Source organism: Chelonus insularis, unplaced genomic scaffold (assembly GCF_013357705.1).
Source record: "Chelonus insularis isolate UGA/USDA-ARS -01 unplaced genomic scaffold, ASM1335770v1 contig_399_pilon, whole genome shotgun sequence".
NCBI lineage: Eukaryota > Metazoa > Arthropoda > Insecta > Hymenoptera > Braconidae > Chelonus > Chelonus insularis.
This window is the reverse complement of record NW_023276554.1, coordinates 2,427,908-2,454,074: the sequence shown is the minus strand read 5'-3', so window position 1 is coordinate 2,454,074 and position 26,167 is coordinate 2,427,908. Positions and strand designations below refer to the sequence as shown.

Sequence of the window (26,167 nt, the reverse complement as noted above, 5' to 3'; positions counted from 1 at the left end):
ATGTGGACAAAATCATGGAAACTCATCTTTTATATTTTCATAATACATCTCTACACTTCAATATCATCAGCGACTTATTTAAAAGTAAGTATCAATTTATTAATTAATATTAAGTTGGCTAGAAAGTATTGTCCAGTAATGGAGAGAAAGAATTTTATTTGAAATAATATCTTTGTTAAGTAATTTTAATTTTAATTAGAAATATAATTGTTACAATTAGCAACAATGCTTGCTCATTAATATTTGGTAGGTCTTTAATGCCTTTGGCCCAAACACGACATTTTACTTTGCTAGAATATTCTGAAGTTGTATAAAAGTTGGACAAAACCTGCCCAACTAGGAACAAAAACTTTTTGAAAATATATTGATATATGTAGATTAATTTTTAAATAAACAAATGATGTCTACAATATATCTAGGTGTCTGAAAAGATGTCTCTAAGATGTCAGAAATGTCTAGAGGATGTTGTTGCTTTTTTAGACATCATTTTGACATTATTTGAATGTCGAAAAAAAGAAAAAAAAAAAGATGAATTTTCGATTATCTAAAATAATTCAGATAGAAATTGTATATCTTTTTATCTGAATTCAAAAGATGTCTTTTGGAAAGCTTTTTTAGTTGAATTTTAATAGGAATACCTGTGACAAACTATTTTACATAGTCTATATAATATTTTAAATTATTTTCTTGATAGAATGAAATTAATAGAAAATATGATAAGACTTTAGCAGATAAATTTTTAAGCGAATTCTAGTGAGATAAAATATAAAGACTTATGATGGAAAATATAATAGTTGACAAAAAAAAACCGTTGAAATAAAAATGACATTAAACAATAGAGGGGATCGGCGAATATAAAGTAGCTATTTCTGGTTTTCCTCATTTTCTTATGGAACAATTTACTTCAACGATGTGGACGGACAAGTCTAATAGGTAGGGACGATTCAACTATACGGAAAATTAGAGAAATTCCATTAAAGTAAAATGGTGGTGAATACTAGGTTCGTGGACTTTGGTCCCTCCATCACTTTATCTTTCTCTTATTCGAGATTGAAGGAAGAAAGCATAAAAGTAAAAGAAGAAGATAGAAGGATTCAACTGACTCACGAATTTGCATACGAATCCAACCAAGAGTCATAGAATATATTGGGGGAGTCGTTTTCGTTCAAGTCGCCTCAGTATACCATTTTCCAGGATAATAATTTTTAAGATTCTTCATACATTCGAAAACTAATGGTGTGGAAATTGAATGAATAAAACAACATCTCATGTAATATTATTATATAATCAATTTTACATTTTTCTCTTTGAATTTTTTTTAACGTTTTATCACAATCAACATTCCAAAAATCTCTATTTTTGAAAATTTAGTATTTCAACACCCAAAAATTTCATGTCATCTATTCGATTAACATTGTTGACATTTTTTATGTTTTCGATAAGGTCACTGTCGTTCATGAACCTATTCTCACTCATAGTCCAGTAGCCATAAGTTCAAACCCAATCTTACTAGGGAGCAACTGTTCAATGATGCTAAAAATTTTCTGACGACAGATTCTTGTAAAAGTTACCAAGGAGAGCAAATTTTTTCACTCAGAATCTATTATTATTGTTTAAACAATATTTTATAAAAAAAATAATGAGAATAATTCAAAAAGTAATAAAAATTCATCAAAACTTGCCTGCACACTTAATAATCATTCGTAAATTGTGAAACTTTTATTCAGAACAGAAAAATACTATAGAACACAAATAATAACTTATACAATAAATTTCTATCTCAAAAACATCTTTTGAACACACACTTTAAAATGTGTGAAAGAAATTTCTAAAAAACTGGATTAGCAGTGGTACTAAAGCACTTTGTCGAGAAATGTATAACGTATTATAGTTCTTATAAAAACATCATCAGTTTGTATAAACATAATACATAATCGATTGATGCTGTCTCTGTATGAATGACCTCTTGAATACCTAATTTGGATGCTATCCCAATTAACCTCGGTACGTCGAAATTAGCGGATCTAATTGTCTCACCTACTAACACATGACTATAGAGAGCACATTTCCATGGTTTCAATGATCATGATATGCAAATAGAAATTGTAATAAGCCTATAAAACAGATTTATAATTACTCTCTCAAACAGGTATTTTTCAACATCAAACTTACCATCAATACATCAACAAGAAAAATCTCAACCTCATAATTAAGATCATATTGAACTTGAGATGATGATTTTATCATAATTGAAGACCTGCAATCATCAGAAACATCAACAGATCAGTGTTGATTAATATTAATTCATCAATGATTACCAGTGAAGTGTTTTAATTTTATTAATTTCATCAAAAGTATTCAAAAACTTGATGACATGACGGATATTATAATTAAAAATAAGTAGATGTTAATTAGCTAAAATTCAACAACCAGACTGAAAGAGTATCCACATGTTGTGGGTATGCAGGCATCATAAATTGACATTACTTTATGCTATTTGTGAAGCTGTTGGGTTTTTGGTAGTACCTTGTGGACCACGACTACCCACTGTGGCTCGTAAACGAATCCACGTGACAGCAAATACATTATAGAGCTTTCATTGCACGAATGACTAGTATTTATATATTATATCCCACAAAATTGTAGACATTCACCTGATATTAGTTACATTGATTTTATCTGGAAACATGACTATTATCATACATTCTCAATAAAACCTAATTATTCATTTACACAAAGAATTTGCTTTTTATTCTTAATTGATAATACATTGTTAGGTGGTATTATTAATTATAACATTATTATAATTTGCACATAAAATAATGTAATTTGAATACGAAATGATAGATATTGTAATCAGGTTTAATTTATGAGTAATCATGATGGATACAATGTATATGTGATTGATAAAATTCTTTAGGTCTTGATATTATGGTAATCTCTATGATAAATATAGTTTGATGCATTAATATTTATTTTCTATAATGATAATGAACAAATATAATAGCAGTGTTGATTTAACAGTTATCATATTGATGTGTCTGATGGAGATGTCTCGAAAGTTGAAATAGAATATTTAAATGACAGAATGCAGGAAAATTAAAATAGAATTCGTAAGTATTCTATTGAACTGTTGAATTTTTTTAGCAACATGACAGTTTTGAAATTTAACTGATAGTAATATTGTATGATTTGAATAAATATTACAGATGGTATTGACAGTTTTCATACTGTGAAGAAGTTCAATATGCAAATGGATATATTGAAATAGTTTGATTTACTTATCAGATTTAGTATTCTATGTATTTAGAATATAATGCAACGTATAAAGTGATATACATGTGTATTTATGTCATGCATTACTTGATATTTATATTTCAATTTCTTTTTTAAATCTTCTTTAAAACTAAAAAAGATTATGTTATTAATTATTTATATCATACAATATATATATATGAAATATAAAAATTTCAATGAACAATACGAATTCCTGGTATTTCACAAAAGAAAGCAAACTGTGCACTACAACTAACGTCATCCATTCCTCCTTCTTTTAATAGAGTACCACAATTCTGAACACCACTACCATTATCTGGTTGTCCACCCCATCGTTCGCTCCATTTTGTATAGCCATTTTTATGAATAGAATCGCCAAGAATTGTTACCCAGTCTCCCTCACGAAACAAGTCGTGAATACCAATAAAGGCCTGCTCTTCATTGGTCGCATTTTTTATATTTACAGTTCGTTTAAAAAGATCCAATAGTACCTGTAAAAAGAATATTTTAATGAATATACATTGGTATTGAACAATAAGTTTAACCATTTATAACTCACTTGCTCTTCAGCTATAGAATCAATAACTGCTAAGTGAGCTCCTTCGATATTACAAATTTTTCTCGCTTCATTGAAAGTAGCTCCGTTAGCATGAAGTTTATGTGCACCTATTCCTGGTGTATACTGATAATCGTCTCTCTGGTGTACATCATGGGTGTTGAGATCACACGTACATGCCATTCCATGCATCACCACGTTACGTAGAGCTTCAGAACTATGTATACTTGTGCACACTGGAAAAATTAATTGTGGAATACCTCGATGCTTTGATTGATCATGACATGGCGGTGCTAAAGTTGTAGAAACTGGTTCTATTGTTGAGGATGGAATTTTTTCTACATCTACAGCTCTTTTTATTCCATGTTCTGGCATTGCAAAGATAGTTGTTATCAAAGAAATCAACAAAAACAACTCCATTGTCTATACACAAATGATGATCACTTATGACGAAGTTTCGTTTCAGTTCTAACTGTGAATCCACAGATGAAGAATCAAATGGTCACCATGAAGGTTTAATAGCAACTGAGAATTCTAAGAGGTATATTTTAGTTTTTTGCTGTAAATAAAGACGGTCCGTAACACAACCAACCCCCCATCATGTAGATGACTCAGAAAGAAGTCTTGAATAGAATGCCAACAAAAGAAACTCTGTTCTGTTTTATCTCAGACTACCTGATTTTTTGTATATCTTGTGAAAATATCTTTTTTCTATTTCTTTTTGCCTGTCTATCTTTATAACAAATACGTAATAGAACATATAATATAGTTCTCTATGTCAAGCAGTTTACATTGAAAGCCGATTTTATTCATTCAATATCAAATATTTAAATAAATAAATACACTTATATATTTGTGTGGATGAAATGTTTCATTTTTTATTGATGAAAAAATGTCCACAAAATAACGATTGATGAAATATTGTTTTATATAATTAATAATTTCAATATATGATGTAACTATTTTTTAAACAATATTATATTATATTTAAATAGAAATTTTACAAACAAATACGTGAGCATTATCACACATTTCATGAATAATTTGTCTTGTTTTCTTCACCAAGACACCGCAATGAGCTTTCTTAGAGTCGATTTGTTTATTGCCCGACCACTTAATGTAGCCAGTTTCTTCGATTGGAGTATCAAGGACTGATATCCATTCATTTTGATCAAACATATTATGAACACCAATAAATATATCTTCTGGTAGATTTAATGTTGTTGTAAGAAGCCACTGAAAAGAATGAAATTAAATATTTTGATCAATGATTGGTATTACATTTGATTTATAAAGCAATTTTCAAATTAAATGCATGCATACTTCTATTTCTTCTGAAGATTCCATGAATGCTAAATGTGCGCCTTCAGTAATACATTGTTTTCTAGCCTGATTCCATGTTTTTGGAATGGTATGAATTTTAAACCATCCAATATTTTCAAGTAAGATATAACCATCACTTGGTGCTGTATTTATAATCGGTTTGCATTTATAACTTTCTTCTTTACTTATTTTCATGATAACTGCTGAATTTTCGTCATCGCAACAACAGCAGTTGTTGACTCGATTGCTGCTATTTGATGATTGATTGAATCTTGAATTATTATATGGATCATGTTCTAGAAATTCAGCATCATTGTGCATTTTCAATCTTTCATAAATCATTTTTACAGCTAAATCATATGCTAATTTATTATTTCGTAAATCCAAAGGTAAGGTACCAACGATATGTTTGGCAAACGTATGTGCAATTTGAGTTATATTTTTATCATCATTCAATTCGTTGGTCTTAAATCGAGGTGGAAGATATGGTAAAATTTTATTCCAAGTTTCACCTTTTTTTTCAGTTTGATCAGCAATATATCTCATGTCTTGATATCTCTTTTTCTCTTCGACTCTTGCATCCATAATATTTTGATTGAAATTAGTGTTGAAGTTGTGTTTTTTTGACGTAGGTAAATTATTTCGTCTTCGATAAATATCCTGTTGATTACTGGAATGAATGGCGTGCACGTTTACACTGCTCTGATGAGTCTGAAGTGGAAATTTTGTTGTGGCAATTTTTTGAATAATTGTTGTTTTTTGATGACTATTTAAATAAGGTTGATTACCATAATTACAAAATTTACAACACGATCTGATTTTACCACAAGATTTGCAAGATGAGTTTCGTATTAAATTACATTTTCTGCATTTTCTTTTTAATAATTTTAATTTAACAATGATTGTATTTTTCTTATTTTTTAAAGGAATAAATACTTTATTAGAATCTGATAAATAATCAGTAATAGGAAGTGTGTGATCATAAGAATTGAAACTCTCGAATTGCAAACCTTTTTTTTTTGTTTCTTGTGGCCATTGAGAGCGCGGCATTTGATCACGAAGATGCTTGATAGTTACATGATGGTGTGTAAGATTATTGTTTACATTCCCTGCTTTTAAAGCAGAATTGTTCATCGATGAATGAGTCACTTGTATTTCTGTGGAAATTGGGAATAAGAGAGTTACATTAGTAACATAATTATTCATGAGTGAAGAGACATAATCAGTTGAATAAGTTGGAGACTTACTGGAAAGTAAACCATAAAGAAATGGAGAAATCGTTAAATTATGTGGGTAAAGAAATTGGGAAGTTGTTGCTGAGAGTTCGGATGGAACGAAGGAAGGTGAAGGTGTCATAAAGATGACAGGAGGCGTTAAGGAAAAATCATTTACGATAGTTGAGGATGTCGGAAGAGATGTTGGAGACGATTCATTCACAGAAGAAGTAACGGCAGGAGTAAATAATGTGACCAGAAAAGTAGACGGAATGAACGTAGTATTCGATAGGGAAGTACTTGCGTGGTATGGATGCAGTGTACTAGATTCAGTCAAATAAATTGATGGAAGTTCGACTGTTTGTGTCATTTCAAACATGGGATATGAGGCTGAAGTTGTTCGAGAATTGTTGAATGATTTAGTAATAATTGTTGTAAAGAGTTGAAGAGTAGTAGCATGTACGTGGTTTGGTGGTGCTATAGTAGATGATGATAATATTTCTGAAGTCCGTAGAGTTCTTGCTGTAGGGTACAGTGATACTGTTGTTTGGAGATCAGTGTCAGGTGCTTTAATAGTTGTAAAAAGCTGAAGAGTACTAGCTGTCTCATTGAATGGTTTGATTGTAGATGGTAATGATGAGTATGTTGGTATGAGTAGTTCAGATGTTCCTAAAGTCTTAACTGTGGAATATGATGATTCTGTTGTTCGGAGATCAGTGTGAAGTGCTGTAATAATTGTTGCGAATGACTGAAGAGTACTAGCTGTCTCATGAAATGGTTGAACTGTAGATGGTAATGGTGAGGATGTTGATATGAGTAGTTCAGATGTTCCTAAGGTCCTAGCTGTGGAATATAGTGATCCTGTTGTTTGGAGATTAGTGTGAAGTGCTGTAATAATCGTTGTGAAGGGCTGAAGAGAAGTAGCTGTAGTACTTACGCGGTGTGGTTGTGTTGTTGGAGATAATGATGAAAACGTCGATTTAAGTGGTTCAGATGGTTGTGAAGACTTTACTGAGGCATAACCTGATACTGTTGTTTGAATATCGGCATAGGGTGTAGTCATAAATGTTGTGAAGGGTTGGAGAAGGGTAGCATTTGCGTGATATGGCTCTGCTGTTACAGACAATGATGAGAGTGTTGATATCAGTGATTCAGATGATTGTGAAATTTTTGCTGTAGAATACAGTGACACTGTTGTTTGGAGATCAGTGTTTAGTGTTGTTACAATTGTTGTGTAAGGTTGAAGAGTACTGACGGTCTCATAGAATGGTTTTATTGGCGAAGTAGATGATGAGAGCGTTGATATTGATGATACAGACGTTCGGGAGGTTCGTGCTGTAGTATGCCCTGAAACTGTTGTTTGAAGATCAGTATATGGTATAGTCATAGATGTTGTAAAAGAAGATGAGTACGTTGGTGATAATGGTTTAGATGCTCGTGAAGTCTCTGCTATGGAAAACAGTGTTTGGAGATCAGTATGGAGTGTGGTCATAGATGTTGTAGGAGGTTGAAGAGACGTAGCATTTTCATAATATGGCTCTGCTGTCGTAGAAAATGATGATAACGTCGATATCAATAGCTCTGAGGTTCGTACAGTTCTTGCTGCAGAATACAGTGGCACAGTTGTTGGAAGATTAGAAGTAAGTAATGTTCTTACTGTGGAGTACAGTGATACTGTTGTTCGGAGATCAGTGTTAAGTGTTGTAATAATTGTAGTGTAGGGTTGAAGAGTACTAAGTACTGTCGAAGGCGATGGTGAGTACGTTGGTGATAGTGGTTTAGATGTTTGTGGGGTTTTTGTTGTGGAAAGCAATGACTCTGTTGTTGGAAAATCTATATACGAAGTCGTAATAATTATTGTAGAGGTTTGAAGAGAAGTAGCGTTTGCATAATATGGTTTTACTGTCGAAGAAGATGTTGAGAGCCCTGATATTAATGGTTTAGATGTTGGTGATGCTTTTGCTGTGGTATACTCTAACACTGTTGTTTGGAGATCAGTGTTAAGAGTTGTAACAACTGTTGTGAAATATGGCTCTGCTGTTGGAGGTGATAATGAGAGCGTCGGTATTAATGGTTTAGAAGTTTGTGAAATTTCTGTTGTGGGATGCAGTGTCACTATTGTTGGGAGGTCAGTGTGGACTGTAGCAATCATTGTTGTTGAAGGTTGAAGAGTAGTAGCAGTCTCAGAGAATGGCTCTGCTGTCGTAGAAGGTGATGGGAGCCCTGATATTAATGGTTTAGATGTTTGTGAAATTTTTTCTGTGGGATGCAGTGACACTGTTGTCTGGAGATCCGTATGAGGTCCTGTAATAATTGCTGTAGAGGTTTGAAGAGAAGTAATGTTTGTATAATATAGCTCTACTGTTGTAGAAGATGATAAGAATGTCGTCGGGTTTAGTGGTTTAGATGTTTGTGGGGTTCTTGCTGTGGGATGCCGTGACGCTGTGGTTGGGAGGTCAGTGTGGATCGTAGTGATAATTGCTGTTGAGGGTTCAAGAGTACTAGTTTCTTCATAATATTTCTGTGTTGTGGTAAATGATAAGTACGTAGGTATTAAAAATTCTGGTTTTTGTGTTGTTCTAATCATTGGTGTATGTAGTGTGGTTGTTTGTAAAATACTTATTGCTGGTTGTAGAGTAGTAGTACTTTCATGGTATGGCTGAGCTGTGCTCGATGTTGTAGGTATTGATAATTCAGGCTTATTGGTTATTTTAAAGGTTGAATGAGGTAGGGTAGTTTTTTGCATAACTGTTGATTGTGTCGTGAAAACTGTTGTTACAGGTTCTTGTTTAGTTATGCTGATCTCAAGAGTTGTATGAATTAATTTAGTTGTTGGAGATGTTGTTGTTTTAATCGTTGTATGTATCAATGTAGTTGTTGGTAATATTGTTGGAGAAGATATAATTATTGTTGTTACCGGTTGCAAAGTAGTCGTAGTGTGTTGCTCTACTGTACTAGTTGTTGGAGGTGTTGTTGTTTTAATCGTTGTATGAATTAATTCAGTTGTTGGAGAGGATGTAATTACTGTTGTTACCGGTCGTAAAGTAGTCGTAGTGTGTTGCTTTACTGTACTAGTTGTTGGAGGTGTTGTTGTTTTAGGCTTCTTTGTTGTTTTAATTGTTGTATGAATTATTTTAGTTGTTGGTGGTGTTGTTGTTTTAGGCTTCTTTGTTGTTTTAATTGTTGTCTGAATTATTTTAGTTGTTGGAGTTGTTGTTGTTTCAGGATTCTTTGTGGTTTTAATCGTTGTCTGAATTATTTTAGTTGTTGGAGGTGTTGTTATTTTAGGCTTCTTTGTTGTTTTAATTGTTGTATGAATTATTTTAGTTGTTGGAGGTGTTGTTATTTTAGGCTTCTTTGTTGTTTTAATCGTTGTCTGAATTATTTTAGTTGTTGGAGGTGTTGTTATTTTAGGCTTCTTTGTTGTTTTAATCGTTGTCTGAATTATTTTAGTTGTTGGAGGTGTTGTTATTTTAGGCTTCTTTGTTGTTTTAATCGTTGTATGAATTGTTTTAGTTGTTGGTGGTGTTGTTGTTTTAGGCTTCTTTGTTGTTTTAATTGTTGTCTGAATTATTTTAGTTGTTGGAGTTGTTGTTGTTTCAGGATTCTTTGTGGTTTTAATCGTTGTCTGAATTTTTTTAGTTGTTGGAGGTGTTGTTATTTTAGGCTTCTTTGTTGTTTTAATTGTTGTATGAATTATTTTAGTTGTTGGAGGTGTTGTTATTTTAGGCTTCTTTGTTGTTTTAATCGTTGTCTGAATTATTTTAGTTGTTGGAGGTGTTGTTATTTTAGGCTTCTTTGTTGTTTTAATCGTTGTCTGAATTTTTTTAGTTGTTGGAGGTGTTGTTATTTTAGGCTTCTTTGTTGTTTTAATTGTTGTATGAATTGTTTTAGTTGTTGGAGGTGTTGTTATTTTAGGCTTCATTGTTGTTTTAATCGTTGTCTGAATTTTTTTAGTTGTTCGTAATATCATCGAAGGGGATGTCGCTTTTTTCGTTACTGGTTGCAACGTAGTCGTAGTATGTTGTTTTATTGTGCTAGTTTTTAGCGCTCTTGTTGTTTTAGGTTCTTTTGTCGTTTTTCTCGTTGTCTGAGGTATTGTAGTTTTTTGTAACACCGTACTTATCGTAGTAGCAGTGGTGGTTATGGCTTTTCGGGTAGTAATTTTCACAACATGCGTCGTGATTGTCGTTGTAGGTCGTTGAGTAGTAGTACTCTTGTCGGATGGTCGCATGGTGCTGGATGTTGATGGATATTTCGAGATTAGTAATGTAGAAGTAGGTATAGTTCTTGTAGGATTCAACGATGTAGTTGTTTTCAGCACAGTAGATAAATGAGTGATATCTGTCTTATGAATTGATGTGCTCATTTGAGCAGTTGATGCAACTGTATGTATATCCAGTGGTGAGGGTGTCTTTTGTACTTCAGTTGAATACCCACCTTCTGTTGTGATTGTTGTCGGTTTCTTAGTGCGCACTATGAGTGTTGAATATTTTGATGTTGGATGTTGAGTGATGGTGGCTAGTGTTGGCGATGTTTTTCTGGTTTCTACAACTGTAGTTGGTAAGTCCGATCGGTGTTTTGTCGGGAAAATCTCTTCGTGTGGTGCAAATGGTGATGGTAGTTCATTAATAACATTTCCATCCGACTGTTTAGACGGCGTTGTTTTTTCAGTATTGGTCACATGAGTTGGCTTTATCGTTGTTGTTACTTTTGTAGTTATGGTAGTTTTCTGAGTAGTAGTTGTTAATGTTGTTTTTGCGATTGTCACTGGGGGTGGTTGTGGCGGTGGTTGTGGTAATGGTTGTGATGGTGTAGGTACTATGACCGGTGGACGTAGCCAATGATGTGCGAAATGATGCATCCAAAACTTATGCTTATTAATAAAAAACTTATTAGCTGAATGTAATAAATTACCCAATAAAAAACAACGTCTGCTAACCTCATTATTTACCCTTTTATTACTAGAAGTTTTCGGATTTTCTTCATGTTTATTATGTGTCAATGCATGCATTTTGAATTGATTGTGAGATAACTGTGCATCATGAGAATTTTGTATTTGACCATGATTTATTTCTGGTTCCTTCAATTCAGTAAGGTCACCACTTTTTTTCTCTTCAGACGAAAAAGGTTCCATAATGGTGTTATCTTTGTCTTCTTGTTCATTACTGCTCAATCCAGATTGTTGAATATCAGAACCTTCATCATTATTATTTTGAGTATCTTCTAGAGATGATTCGTCGTAATTGCCAGAAGTAACTAGCAAAACTTGACAGTTTATATAATAGTAAAAAATCAGTATCCAATAAATGGCCATATTTGATTATTTATTATTATTATTTCGAAGATTAACAATTATTACTTTCAAAAACTCCATGAATATTAATTTGAAAAAACAATTGATACTTTAATAAACTAAAGCTTCTACTCTCACATTTAGCTTTTTACATATGACGAAAATTCAGCGAATTTGAAAACTATATTTATGTACTGATGAATAGTCTATATATGGTAGAGATATGGTGTATTATTGTGCATCAGATGCACACGTTTTATTGTTCGTGATATTAATATCAGCACTCAATTTTCGCCGAGTAATCGACAATTTCGTGTATTGAAATGTCACTGTTTTGAATCGACAAATCGTAACACTGTTCAATTATTTATTCGAGGATACAGTTTAATAGAAATACTCATTCAATAATGAAATATACGTAAGTTATGTATATGCATATTGAAAAACTGATGCAATTCAATTCTCGTTACGCTCATCAGTATAACGACTTTCCGCTTTTAAAATTCAATATTTTCTTTTGTTTATATTGTAAGCATTGTAATCATAAACGTGTTGATTTAATAATTCGTTGTAATTAAAATAAACGTCAGTTATTTTCAAGTTATTGAAAACTTAATAAGTGAAAATTAATTTATTTCATTATTTAATATAACCCACAGATACTATATAAACTTCGTTCTTTCTAAAATTCTTTAGAAATCAGTATGATAATTAACAATAACTTTGATCAATTTCATTAATTACTTAATGAAGTAATCTATCAAGATGTCAATTTAGTTGAAATCTCTCGCCATTTCGATTCCTGTGGTCCAGTTGGCTAGTAAGATTGGTTAGCCTCAATAAAGACGGGGTTCAGAAGCATCTATGTGTATCTATAAAACTACAAACTTATGTAACACAATAGATTTGCGAAAATTGGGAATGGATTGTTGAATAAATAGATGTCTGTAAAGCAGGATAACAAGAGAGGTCAACTATTAAAAATCTCGACCTCGTTTTCACAGAGACAAAGGGAAGACAGTGAGAATGTGCGTCCTCTTTATTCTCGATCACGTATGAAGAGTATAGAAGTGATGATATAATGTATATATATAGAGACAACGAGTATGGGAAACGAGTATCCATTCATTGGTGAGTTTATTTATATTAAACAAAAAGTGATACTATCACATGAACGAAACCCCGAGAGAAGGTACACAGTGAAATCCATGTTGGGTGTATGTATATATGGTTAATACCTTTTTCGAAACAAGAAACTCACAAGCTATGTGATGTGAGTTGATGTGAATGACATCGCAAGCACGTTCCTGCTTTTAGCACTCGTGTTAACTCGAAGAGTTTTCCGCAAGTTGTCTCAGTACTACCTGGACTCTTTTTTCTTTTACTCTACATCCCTTTTACTCAATCCTTTGTTTTATCTATTTTTTCAACATTAAAAGTTAACATCAGCAACTTTTAACTCTATTGTTTTTTATCATATTTTTCTTTTATCAAAGTACTTTCATTCTAAAATATCTAGGTCATCAATTGTTTTTGAAAAGTATTTGACATGTGATAAACAATGTCTATATGTCATCGTCATAAATTGAAAATAAACACAAAAAGCTCGATATTCAATATAACTTTAGTTAAGTTGATTGAAAGAAATCAACAGGTTTTAACGATTTGCCCAGAAATCGTAAGCAGGTTGCTTCTAGCTACATTAAACCAATTCAAGATCTTACTAAAGCAGTCAAGTAGAAGAGAAAAAGAAAGTAAAAGTGGATATTAATGCACCCTGAAAGTAACGGAAGAGAAATTTATACCAAGCTCTTCTGGCAAGAAAACCAGATGACTAAAATGTCTGGAGCAAAGCAAGCAGGACGAAAAAGAAAAGATTAAAGTGCAAGCAGAGGTGACAGAGAAGAATGGTAAGAGCAGGATACTAAAGGAAATAATAAAAGAGTAGTAAAGAAAGAAATAGAAAGACATATCGCCAAAGGTGCAGAGCAAATAGTACCGTAACGAGGCTTTTCTACTTGGATGCTTTCGGCGCCATCCTGCCTGCTAAGGAAAGATTCGACTGTTTTAAAACAAACCAAGATTCCTTTTATAACAGCATATAAACATATTTAAAATGATGTGGAAAAGATTCATTATGTGATAAATTTAAAAATTCTTATGTGTTATATATTTTTTAAAAGATTTTACAATGACATTTTAGATTTAAAAAAGAACTTTTTTAGTCATATAACTTCAGCATTTTTCGATTGCTTTTGCGACTTTATCTTTTCTAGGTTCATACTTTGAAATATTCCAATTCTCAACGAGCAAGTGTTACACTACTCAGCCATACGTTGAAAATTTACTGACAAAGTTCTAACTTACTTTTTGATATTTCATTTTGCCACAATGATAGAGTACTTTTTTGACTTATACTTGATAAAAGTGCTGTAATGAACGTACCAAATGAGAAAGTAAAATCAATATATGATAAATGAAAGAACCAAGGATGGTTTTTTGAATTTATTATCATCTAGAATGAATAAAAATGACAGAAGGAATCAATGAAATGTTATTTAAATTTTAATTTAATGACCAAATATACAACAAATGATTTATCATAAAATTATTGAATTAAAAAAGCAAGTTGTAAACATCAATTTGGACTATCACCAATGAATTCTGTCGAAACGGTGAAGAGACATTCGACACGGATGATAACATTACTTTATGTCGATGGTAAGAGAAATCCATTTGCTCTTGTACAAAATGGCTCTTCTACCGATTACCAACGTAAATCGATGAAGGTGATCCAAGCTTTTTCACTCTCCAAAACTACTACCAAGAGGAGCTATCCAAAACCATTCGTACACTTGATTACTTCACGTACCTGTAACATTTTTCTTATTTTTTTTAAATCCTATTGATTTTGCACTAACAAGCATTTGATGCAAAGAATCGGTTAATGTACAGAAAACCAATAACGAATGATCTGTTTAAAAAGAACCGTGAATTACTACTTGATTATTTTTATTTATCGATTTTCATTTAAATAAAACACAAATAAAAATCAATATTATTTATAATGAATCTTTTCATCATTATTTGAATGTTCATTTTACTTATTCTAAACTAAAAGTATCTAGCATTGTTTAATTTATAAATCGTTATAAATTATAATACCTTTTTTTCAAGATAAAATATTACAATAATTTCACTTTATAAATAATATTTACTCAGTGATAAAGTATGTTAGACAAGAAGCTTTATTTTATAAATGTACAATAATGGAAACCACCAACCACTTTACTCAAGAGAAATAAACGTAACAAAATGAATTTCTCCTCTATATAAACCAATAAGTTCTGAATAAATTTAACTTCTTGGTTATCTACTACTATCATTATTATTTTTTAGTACCTTGAGGGTTCTTTAATTCAACTTTACTCTATTATGTCTCACATTAGTATGATAATCCATTAGTTCTAAATTATTTATTATTCTATTTACAGCATTCAAGACGACATCGTGATTCTTTAATAACATCCACGGAATCATTATCACCAACAAATGGGGTTCTGAGTGATAATATTCATGACAATTTTGTGAAAACTTCTCCAACATCTGCACTTCTACAAGATAAAGCTCTTGAGCATAGTAAGTAAACTTGTTCAATTGATTTTATTTTATTGAATGTTATACATTTTTTAACTCATACATTGATTGATTATTAATGGCACTATTTTTTAGATTGATGACTTAAGTATTTATTTACATTTGTGAGGTGTCATTATTGAAGTGAAAAGACTGTCCAAAGTTTTATGTACTGCATTAGCTAAAGTTACTACAAAACATTTTTCTTTTCTCATACAAGTTTTTGTTTGATAATTTCTAACGTAACCGTCATGACATCGACATCCTGGACCATTGGTTAAACATTCCTGAATAGTTTAAAAATCAAAAGAATAATTTTTTTATTAATTTTGAAAAGTCATATGGCACAACTAAAAAATATTTAATTACTTCATACTTACGTCCCACTTGAGATTATCAGTAACTTCAGGATGAGTACAGGAAGGTTCTCTTAATCTTCCACAAAAATGGAAATATTCCGGGAATTTACAAAAACTATCTACATCTATCACATAGAAAGACTCTGATTAGAATGACATTTATTCAATGAAGAAGAAAAACTTTACTTACAGGCAAAGAATAGGATTATTATAACAGTATTTAAAAGTATACTCGACATTTTAAATATTTCAGTCTGAAAAAAATGACAAATTTACCTGCTATTTAAAGAGAATAATATCAAGTTGCGTGCTTTTTTATTTAAACATTCTTAAAAGTATTACGAAATACACAAAAATTATCCAAATTGATACAATATCAAGATATATCACGATAGTAATGATAATTTATAAGATTGTATATTTTTTTTTACTGCACTCTTTGATAATTTTGCTTTACAATAACATGGTATGTTTAATAATACATTTTATACATGATTTACATAAATTAAACATTAAAATTTTTTTATATTTAATCATCACAATTGTGTAATAAGACACAGGATCCATTTTTATTCCGTAGATATTGTTCATTACAACGACAACCACTTGTAAATTGTGAACATTGCTAAATAAATTATAAAACAACAGTTTATTTTCGTAATTATTAATAATAAGCAATATTAATAATAAAAAATTCAATTTTATTTATTAAAAAAACTTACAATCTTTGGACATGATAATTGATTAGGAGAAGGACGTTCACAAGATGGTTCACACATTTTTCCACAAAGAGATATACTTTCATTGATACCACATTCATTATTTTCATCTAAATTTAATAATTAATATGATAGATTAGTATTAAAAATTAATTATAAAATATAAATATTTAAAAAAAAAAATTGATGTACCAGCTAAGGCTGTTGTTAAAAATAAAACAATCATCACTGTTTGTATCATTTTTATGAATTTTTGATAAAAATCACACTATAAATTCAGTTGCTGTTGCATAAACTTGTATTTATATCATTCAAAGTATTTCTTATCGGACATTATGAGGAAGTCATAAAAATAAATAAACATGTATATATACATAAGTTATCATGAAAACAAACATTTCATTACCGTCATTATTTTTAAAATATTCATACTTAGGCATAAGGAAAAAATAAATTGTAAAAAAAAATTATACATTACTTATCATTACTCAAACTCGATGAAGATCTGAGTTAAGACTCATTTTACATTATATTTATTTTTGATTTTAGAAAATAGATTAGTAAAACATAACTTGTATGTTGAATAGTAAAATAGAAATTCAGATTAATTATTAAATGAAACTAAAATTAATTTACATGCTTCAATTACTCAATAATTCTATTATCGATAATTTACTTATCCATGCTACACAATGCAAATTTTCATAATTCTTTTAAAATTGAAATACCATATTAAGTTCTAAATAATCAAAACTGATTTAGATTCTAAGTCTTGATAATATAATCGAAATGTTTATTAATCTAGTGTATATTAAAAAAATCTGTTATTCAAAATAGTTAACAATTTTTTCATTGAAAGTATTTTATGGAAAAACTAGAAAATTAAGACATCTGGTACACAGTCAGTGATTGATTACAAATTCAATATTGAACTTGAAAGATATTAGCATAGATATCGATTTTGTGACCTGAATTTGGTGGTTTAATATTTTTTATTTAATACAACCCCTTAAACTTTATCTATTTAATCGTATAAGATATTATCAAATATAAGTCATCACTGGATAAAAAGAGTTTGAATTAAATATTTTAAAAAATTAATTTCCATCTTTAAATTCAGTATCCCTAAAGGAATACAGTAAAAATTATTCTTTAGTTTATTATATGTTTTATGTATACAAATTTTTTATATTGATAATCAATCATTTTAATATAATAATAAATTATTGTGCAGATCCATGTCTTGACAAATACTGTGGAGCAGGAAGGAAATGTCGACTCTCACCAGACGGAGGAGTTGCATTATGTGTATGTATAAAAAAGTGTGGTATAAGACATAGACCAGTTTGCGGAAGTGATGGAAAAGTTTATGCAAATCACTGTGAGTTACATCGAACTGCTTGTAACACAGGCACACCACTTACTGTCAGCAGATTGATGAGATGTCTTCACCAAGGTACTCAACAAAAAATCAATTATCATTATTTTTAATAAAGTTTAAAACTTCAATTAAATGAGATGATGAAATGGATATGATTGTTATGTAAATATGATGTGAAGTAACTCGAAATTGATTTAGAAAATGACATTTTGTTTGACTCTTTTTTAAAATTATTATAATTTCTCAAGTTATTCAAGCCTTCGATAGCTCAGTTGGTAGAGCGGTGGACTGTAGTTGTATAATGTATAAAACAAAAAAAAGATATCCATAGGTCGCTGGTTCAAATCCGGCTCGAAGGAAATTTTTTAATAATTATTTATTTAATAATTAATAAATCATCCTGTTTATTTTTTTTTTAAATTCTTCATTATTTAGCAACGTAGAGTATATTTAAATTCATGTACGTAGTACAATAGATTAATATTATTTTATAAAAAAACTACATAGAAATATTCTATTATAAATCGCAAACTATTATTTAAGAGGTTTTTAAATAATTATTAAAAAATAAATTAAATATGAATATATTTCAATGAACTTAATAATACATTGATAAAAAATATTGATAGATAATGATAAAATTTATATGATAAAAATTAAAAAGAATTAAAAGCATATTAAAAATAAAAATGAATAATTTCAGTAAAAAAGAACAGATATTTCCATTAAAAATTCTCAAAGTTAAGTGAACATAATTGAATGATTCAATTATTTCTCCTATTTTAATATAATAATAATAATAAATAATAATAATAGTGTTAAGGAAATGGTAGATCTCTTTGACTAGAGAGCAATTTTAAATCTCATTTTCTGTTGCATTAGTGTGTCACAAAATTAGGTGTGATGGTACTCACGAAAGTTGTAGGAATTTGTCATTATATGCTCTCATATTGATATATATATAGTTAATATTTTTATTTTATTTATTTGAATAAATAGGAATGAAATTATTTAAATAATAGATTATGTAAGTGTAAAGGTTGTCATAGAGAATTTAGTGGATTAATATTGTTTTGTGTAGAATTGGAGAGAAAAGGAAGATAGGGATTGATCGAATATGGTCATGCAGTGTGTCTAGAATAATCTTACCGAATTATGTAAACTTCGATAACCCCTCGAAAATATAGAGGCATACACTAACTAATCGAAGCTTTACGTGCTCTTATCGTTCCAGTATTTGCGTGCAGTCAATATTGCTTATCCGTTTACTCCAAGATCAGACAAATAAATTATTCAAAAAAAACATGAAACATGCCAATAGTAATGAGTTATTAAAATTATAAAATTTGAAAATGATGATATAATAACTTTTCAACTTGTTAATTAAACTTGAAAATTTTGTCATGAATTTTCAAAATTTTTTATTCAATAAAAGAGTTATAATAGGTACATTGAAAAAGTTGAAAGGAATTGAGTGAACTCACAACCGCATGTAATCGTTGGAAAGCTCAACTTGCCTGGAGCTTTCATGCCAGTTACATAGAGAATATTGCTAGCGATTTCCATCGCAAATTACGCGACGCGTACACCCTCTGGGTATGGTGCAAATGCTAGAAACAAATTGTGTCCTCTCTCTTTTTCTTTATCTATCTCTCTTTGAATGTTACCAGTTGGTTGTTCGATTTGTGTCAGATAAAGTACAAGAAAATTAGAAAATAACTACTTTCCAGTATCACACGTGAAAATGTTTTTTTTTGTTTGTTATTTTTCAGCTTTCATTCACTCTCTTTCTCTCTCTCATTGATATTATTTATTTTGAATATTGTTTGTATGATAAGAAAAAAATTATTTCAACATAATATTATTGTGATACTCCAAACAAATTCGATTCATTATTCGTGATTAACTTTCAAACTTTATTAATTTTCCATTAGGAAGTTATTAAAATGGAGTTGATTTTTGAAATTTGTAATTTTATTATTTCTTTACGTTTTGAGATATTTAAAAGCCTATTAAAAGGTTTAAAAATAAATGTACGTACGTACGTACAATTATACGTACGGGAATTTATTTTAATATTATTTAATTGATATGTAGGAAAAATTGAGAAATTATAAATCACAAATATTTAAAATAAAAAGGTATATTAAAATGGGATTTAAAATACATTAATATTTTCAATTAAATAATTTACTAACCAATGAATTCCATCATCGTCGTTTTCATAAATTCTCTGGGTAATTGGCTGACGGCCATTTCATAAATATGTATCCCACAGTTATTGCACGTTGATTTAATTACACCTTTCCCCATTCCTAAATTGTAACCCATATCCGATTTTCAAATGAATATCAATTCATCATCCATCATTTTATTTACCTCAATTGAATGAAATACCAATATCAATTGAAATAATATGTAATTTACATTTTAATTATACTCAATAAAACATCTGAATAACCAAATGATCATAAAACCTTCTATCTATTGTTAACTATTCTTATTAGAAAATTAATTAATTTTAATTAAAAAAAACTTTCATGTTTTATTTTTTATTTCCATGCATACATAAAGCAACTTGAAATCAATTTTAACTCTTGAAGCATAAAGACATGTTAAAATTACTCTACAGTGTATTAAAATAGAAATAGAACATTTATTTATCCATTTGTAAAATTATTTAATTTTATTACAGATGAACATCGAGAAACTCCCAAAGCTCTTCCAGTCGGTGATGCAACAGTTCCAAGTACAGAAGTTAAAAAGGAAAGTCATCAAGAAGATATCAGAGATAACATAATAGACATTGATGTCAATGATTTAGATGATTGTTCAGCTCAGGAATATGAAATAATGAAGGTAAACTTACAATTGAAATAAAAATGAAATCAATACTTAATCATCAACAATAACTTTACTTTCAGGATAATTTATTATTATATAATCATGCACGACTTATGACTCAAGATAATCATAGTAAGGAATATTTAGTCAGTATAATGTTCTCTCATTACGATCAGAATAATAATGGTAATTTAGAACGGGAGGAATTGGAACAGGTAAGTTCATCCCATTCGAAACTGAATAATGTAAATCTATAACACTTGTGATGGTGTTATTACGTAAATTGCAGATTGCTGAAAGAGAAGATTTGGAACAACTAAGTAAAGGTTGCTCTCTGGGACACATGATCAGCTATGACGATGCTGATAAAGATGGTCGACTTAATATTAATGAATTTTACATGGCATTTAGTAAACTTTACAGTAAGATAAATGAACGATAATCTCTTTATAACAGACGAAATAATACACTTGAACAAAATTTCTATAAATGTTTTTTTTTTATTATTTGTGTACAGGTGTATCAGTTGTCTCTCTCGATAAATCTCTAGAGATCAATCACATTTCAGCACGAGTTGGTGATAACGTAGAAATCAAATGTGATGTCACAGGTACACCACCACCACCTCTTGTCTGGAGGCGTAATGATGCTGATCTCGAAGCTTTATCAGAGCCTGAGGTAATCCTTTATTTAAATAATTAATAACATAACATTTCAATAAATTTGAATATTTTAAGTAATTATAAATAAATATGTATCAAAAGAGTCTATTTACTTTACATAGATTCGTGTTTTTACGGATGGAAGTCTCTATCTTACTCGGGTTCAACTTTTGCATGCAGGCAATTATACGTGTCATGCATTGAGAAATAAGGATGTTGTTCAAACTCATGTTCTTACTGTTTACAGTACGTAAATAATTATTTAATCATTGAATAAATGATTACATTTCTTTAGTTTATCTATTTAAACCAAAAAAGGTTGTTGGTATGAACTTGTTTATATTTTTATGCTACTTGAATTGTAGCAATTCCTGAAGTAAGAGTAACACCTAGACTTCAATCAAAACGCCCTGGAGAAGAAGCTCGAATGTTTTGTCATGTAGTTGGTGAGCCTCTTCCAAAGGTGGAATGGTTAAAAAATGATGAATCACTTCATGAAGAGAATAAATATGAAGTTGTTGGCAATGGTACCAAGTTGGTTGTAAAGAATATTGGATATGCTGACACTGGAGCTTATATGTGTCAAGCAACTAGCATTGGTGGATTAACTAGAGATATCAGCAGTTTAGTCATACAGGAGCAACCAACGCCAAGTATGTATTTGTTTGATGATATTAAAAATTTATAAAATATTAATTATTTATATATTTCATTGCTTCTTATTATTGAAATATGTTAGGTAACTTTATATATATTTATATAATTGTTTTTTGAAAGTTAATTTACCAAGTAATTCGATGAAAATAATTCAATGGAGTTAAGTTCATTGAATGAGCAAAGTTTAGGCCATTCTATCAAAAGCAATGAGACGTAACAAAACCACGATTACCGCCAAACCAATGATCGATCGATATCTTTCTAGTTTTGACTCTTGATCCGATCCAAATTGTGGATTTTGTGGTTCTCCTTTGGCTTGTAACTTCAATTACCTCTCGACATTTTACATGATATATATAACACCTTAGCAAAATTATAACATAAACAAATAAATTATTTTTAAAAACCATTTTTTAGATTAAACTTCAACTTTTAATGAGATAAAAGCATGCGATCATTTAATGAGAATTTTTAATTCTACTTAACTTTTTTCTTTTTTTATTTAAACTTGGAACGATTAAAATGAACTTATTCTTCACTGTCACTGTTATTATTTTACATTTAAATGATAAATTTTAAATTTCCTCCAGCCGCACCAAATGAAGAAAGAAGATTCTTTTCGTTTCATGAATGGGGAATATCGGTTTATGAGCCATCTGCCTGTCATCTTTATCATCAAATTTATTCCACTGATATTATACCAGGGACACAAGTAAATCCATTGATTATTATTATTATTACTGATAGTTGAGAAATTTTAAAAGGATTAATTATTGAAAACAAAAATTTCTCTTTGAAAGATAAATTTCATCATTTAAAAATGATTATTTTATTATCTAGGAATATGTGTGTGGAGAAAAGGACATTCCTTGCAGTTGGGGTCGTGCTATAAATGTTGCTAATCGTTATGTCTACGTTACACAACCAGAGAAGGATAGGATTCTTGTAATTAGCAAAATTCAAATGGTTGTTGTTGATGTAAGTAAATTTCTTAATTAAAAAAATACACAATATTTTGATTATTCAAGAAGTGAATGATGATAATTTAAATTTTTAATAGGTTGTAGCAACAGATAAATATCCAGTAGAGCTTCAATATGTCCCAGCTTTAGATCAAGTTTGGGTATTAAATTGGCGAAATGAAGAAGATCAAGGAATAAAGACTATTCAAGTAATAAGGGATGCAGCACAAAAAAGGAAGCACCATACAGTTCATCCAGAACCAATTGATGGCCAATTTGATTTAGTTCGAGGCCTCTATATTCCTCATGTACAAGTAATGCTGATAAATATTGACTGTTTTATTGCTTTTAAACTTTCTTCTAATGAAAAAAAATTGTAATTATTTATAAGGAATTGTGGATTTTTTTTTAATGTCTTATCTATTATTACAGGATATTGGACACTTGTTTAAATACGGATATGTCACTCATACAAATCAACGAGGGATGTATAAGCTTGATCTAGCAAACATGCGGTACACCAGAAGCGCAGATCTTGCGCCATACAATTGCGTACCCGCCCACATTCAATTTCCGGCTTTGTGTAAGTATCAAATTCAATCTTTCGTATTTGCAAATGTATACTTTGTATTCGTAACAGTAATTAAATAGTTATTTACATTAAATAACAAATAAAATTGTTACGCCATTGAATAAATTTATTTATCTATTTGGTGTGAATATATGTAATCCAATATTTATTGTTTAGAAGATAGTTGATCATCGGTAATGTAATAATGTTCTGATTTATTAGATGGTTTTGTAATTCTTCAATGTGAAGAACCGATCACTGGAAAAGCAACTGGTCAACTTTTATTAGATTATCTAACCGATACTGTTCTTTCCCATAAACCTGGACTTTTGGGAAAACCTATGGTCTCTCCGGATTCTCGTCACGTTGTTACATTGGATAAACAAGAGAGTGGAGTTATTTTAGTTGTACAAGAAATTTTATGTAAGTAACAATGTTTATTTTCAATAGTATTAAACTTAGAATAACATAAAAACTTTTTTTATTTATTTTTAATTGAATTGTATGATAGCACATGGATTAAAATTTTCGTTTGATGTGAAAACAACACTTAATATTAGTGATATAACATTCTATCCATCACAAACTACACATGGGTATGATTTGTATGCTTCATCTACAGACAAAGAGGATATTCTCTTTTTAAATTTAGCAACAGGTAATAAATTTGATTAAATATCTCTACAAACAAATTTCAATATTTTTTTTTTTCTATTACTGGAATGAAGCAATATCATTGATTTTAATAATGTGAAATATTTTTAGGTAAAGTGGAAATAATAACTGGTGTTGGAAAAGCAATGCCAATGAATTTGACAAAATGGGGTAACCCAAATAGGCCAATAGTTCAGAGTGGAATTTTTGGGCAATATATGGTAAGTCCTTCAAATGAAGCTCTTTTTGTTTTAAATGGAGAAACTCGAACAGTGAACTGTGAAATTGGTGGACTTGTACATCCCGGGGCTGTTGTATGGTTTACAGTAGCAATTCACTAAAATTCATCATTGAAAATTACCAAAATAAATCTTCATAAATTTTTTACCGAACAAGTGGCCTCGAATCGTCTTTTGATCACAAATAAGAATAAAAAAAAAATGAATAAAGTTGTATACATAAAAATATTTAAAAAAAAAAAAGAATCAATAAACACATAACAAAATGCATGCATATATACATAGGTAGAGAATACATGTGTATATGTATACATATAGAGCCATTAATCATGACATGAATATAAGAAAAAATATTTCTTTTGAATAATAAAAGTGCATAATAATATGAATAATTAATTTATAAATTAATGGCACGTTGATATGCCAATATTTAATCGCAACTATAACATATATAAAACCCATTTATAAAATATCATTTTCATATATAATAATTAAGGTCCACCATATACAATAACTAGTGATAAATCAAGGTTACATAATGTTATTTATTAAATTGTTATGCGTTTATTATAAGATCTACCAATAAAAAATTTTTATGGAAAAATACATTCAAATAAAATAATATTAAGGATGTATTATCTGTCATAGATTATAAATCAGTCATACGGCTTTAACTACATTAGAATAATTATAGTTAAAGAAAATTGAAATCTCTTTTAAATAATAATTAGATAATCGCTTATTTTCATCATGTTTTTCATTTCAATAATCAACTCGTACATTGTGTATCATTAGAAAAAATACATTTGCATCATTTGACAAAGTACGACAAGAATAACAATAAATTTATTACAATAAATTTAATAATATTTACTATAAATATTAAAAGAGAATATATAAAAAAACGAATAATTATTTTATTAATATTGTCCATATCGGAATGCATACTAAAAATTATTATATATAAAATACATATGAAGTATGATCGTCATTTATATTTGTTTTTAATATTTATTAATATGAAAATTGTTATATTAATATGAAATTTTGATAATTCAAAATATTTTTCGTCTCAATAATTAATTTTAATTTATAACTTTATGAAATGAGAAAGATTTTAATTTAAAATTATTATACTGTTCAATTTAGAAATGAAATTTCTTTCATTATTTCTATCTGGTAAAAAAATAATAAATAACAGAATACTGTTATGTTTTTTAGATTAAATTATAAGTGAATATTGATTATCATAAAAACATAAAGTACTGAACGATATTAATATAAAATTGAAAAATGGTATTAATGTTATTATAAAATGATGAAATACACTTATATGGGAAAGATATTGAAATATATTATATATTTGTAAAAAATGAACTTTTGTGAAAAAAATTATTTAATGGCAAATTACAGTATTTAACTTACTGTGAAAGTGTAAGAAAAAACAGTAGTAACTTTGATGCTCGCAATGGTAATGCAACTGATAATAATAAAATTCACTTTCCCTTGGTTAATGAAAATTAATGATGATATTTATTGCTTTATAATCGCCTAGTAGAATTCAGTGTATATGAAAAATGCAATTTCCATTTTGAAATTCAAAGTGTATTATTCTAGTCAAAAAATACTTACCAATGATTCCACTATATCGTTAATAGCTTCTAGTCATTTCATAGTCATCTTAAAATTGACAAAGTAAGAAGTGTTATGTAGAATTATTATTTTATAATAGTCATTATAATAAAAATGAAGCACGTAAAAATATTCTAAAATTTTTATAATAGTTAAAAATGTTTTTTAAATTATTCTGAATTACAT

At 29.4% G+C, this 26,167-nt stretch overlaps 3 protein-coding genes and 1 non-coding gene across 6 annotated transcripts; 2 read left to right on the top strand and 2 right to left on the bottom strand.

Moving 5' to 3' along the window:
• LOC118068095 (follistatin-related protein 5-like) lies at nt 1-24,848 on the top strand. The gene is made up of 16 exons (XM_035085268.1): nt 1-84; nt 15,160-15,304; nt 17,614-17,835; nt 20,456-20,619; nt 20,685-20,819; nt 20,894-21,026; nt 21,122-21,282; nt 21,389-21,512; nt 21,632-21,919; nt 22,514-22,635; nt 22,764-22,901; nt 22,984-23,199; nt 23,318-23,468; nt 23,679-23,879; nt 23,968-24,114; nt 24,222-24,848. Exons 1-16 carry the CDS (start codon nt 1-3, stop codon nt 24,449-24,451), a joined length of 2,661 nt encoding a protein of 886 aa, XP_034941159.1. The 3' UTR covers nt 24,452-24,848.
• Nucleotides 2,792-11,955, bottom strand: LOC118068096 (hemolymph lipopolysaccharide-binding protein-like). 3 transcript variants are annotated; one of them, XM_035085271.1, is made up of 3 exons: nt 11,312-11,955; nt 5,156-5,866; nt 2,792-3,767 (listed from the first exon to the last, which is right to left on the bottom strand). In XM_035085271.1, the coding sequence occupies exons 1-3, from the start codon at nt 11,684-11,686 to the stop codon at nt 3,471-3,473; spliced, it is 1,383 nt and encodes a 460-aa protein (XP_034941162.1). In that variant the 5' UTR covers nt 11,687-11,955; the 3' UTR covers nt 2,792-3,470. The 3 variants fall into 3 exon arrangements, with proteins under 3 accessions (XP_034941162.1, XP_034941161.1, XP_034941160.1); XM_035085269.1 differs by lacking the exon at nt 2,792-3,767 and adding an exon at nt 4,819-5,068; XM_035085270.1 differs by lacking the exons at nt 5,156-5,866; nt 11,312-11,955 and adding an exon at nt 3,836-4,349.
• On the bottom strand, nt 15,318-16,182 carry LOC118068097 (uncharacterized). The gene is made up of 3 exons (XM_035085272.1): nt 15,851-16,182; nt 15,682-15,785; nt 15,318-15,588 (listed from the first exon to the last, which is right to left on the bottom strand). The coding sequence occupies exons 1-3, from the start codon at nt 15,897-15,899 to the stop codon at nt 15,415-15,417; spliced, it is 327 nt and encodes a 108-aa protein (XP_034941163.1). The 5' UTR covers nt 15,900-16,182; the 3' UTR covers nt 15,318-15,414.
• On the top strand, nt 18,018-18,119 carry TRNAY-GUA (transfer RNA tyrosine (anticodon GUA)). Its single transcript has 2 exons — nt 18,018-18,054; nt 18,084-18,119. It is a non-coding gene; the product is annotated as a tRNA-Tyr (tRNA).
• Nucleotides 24,849-26,167: the final 1,319 nt, after the last annotated feature.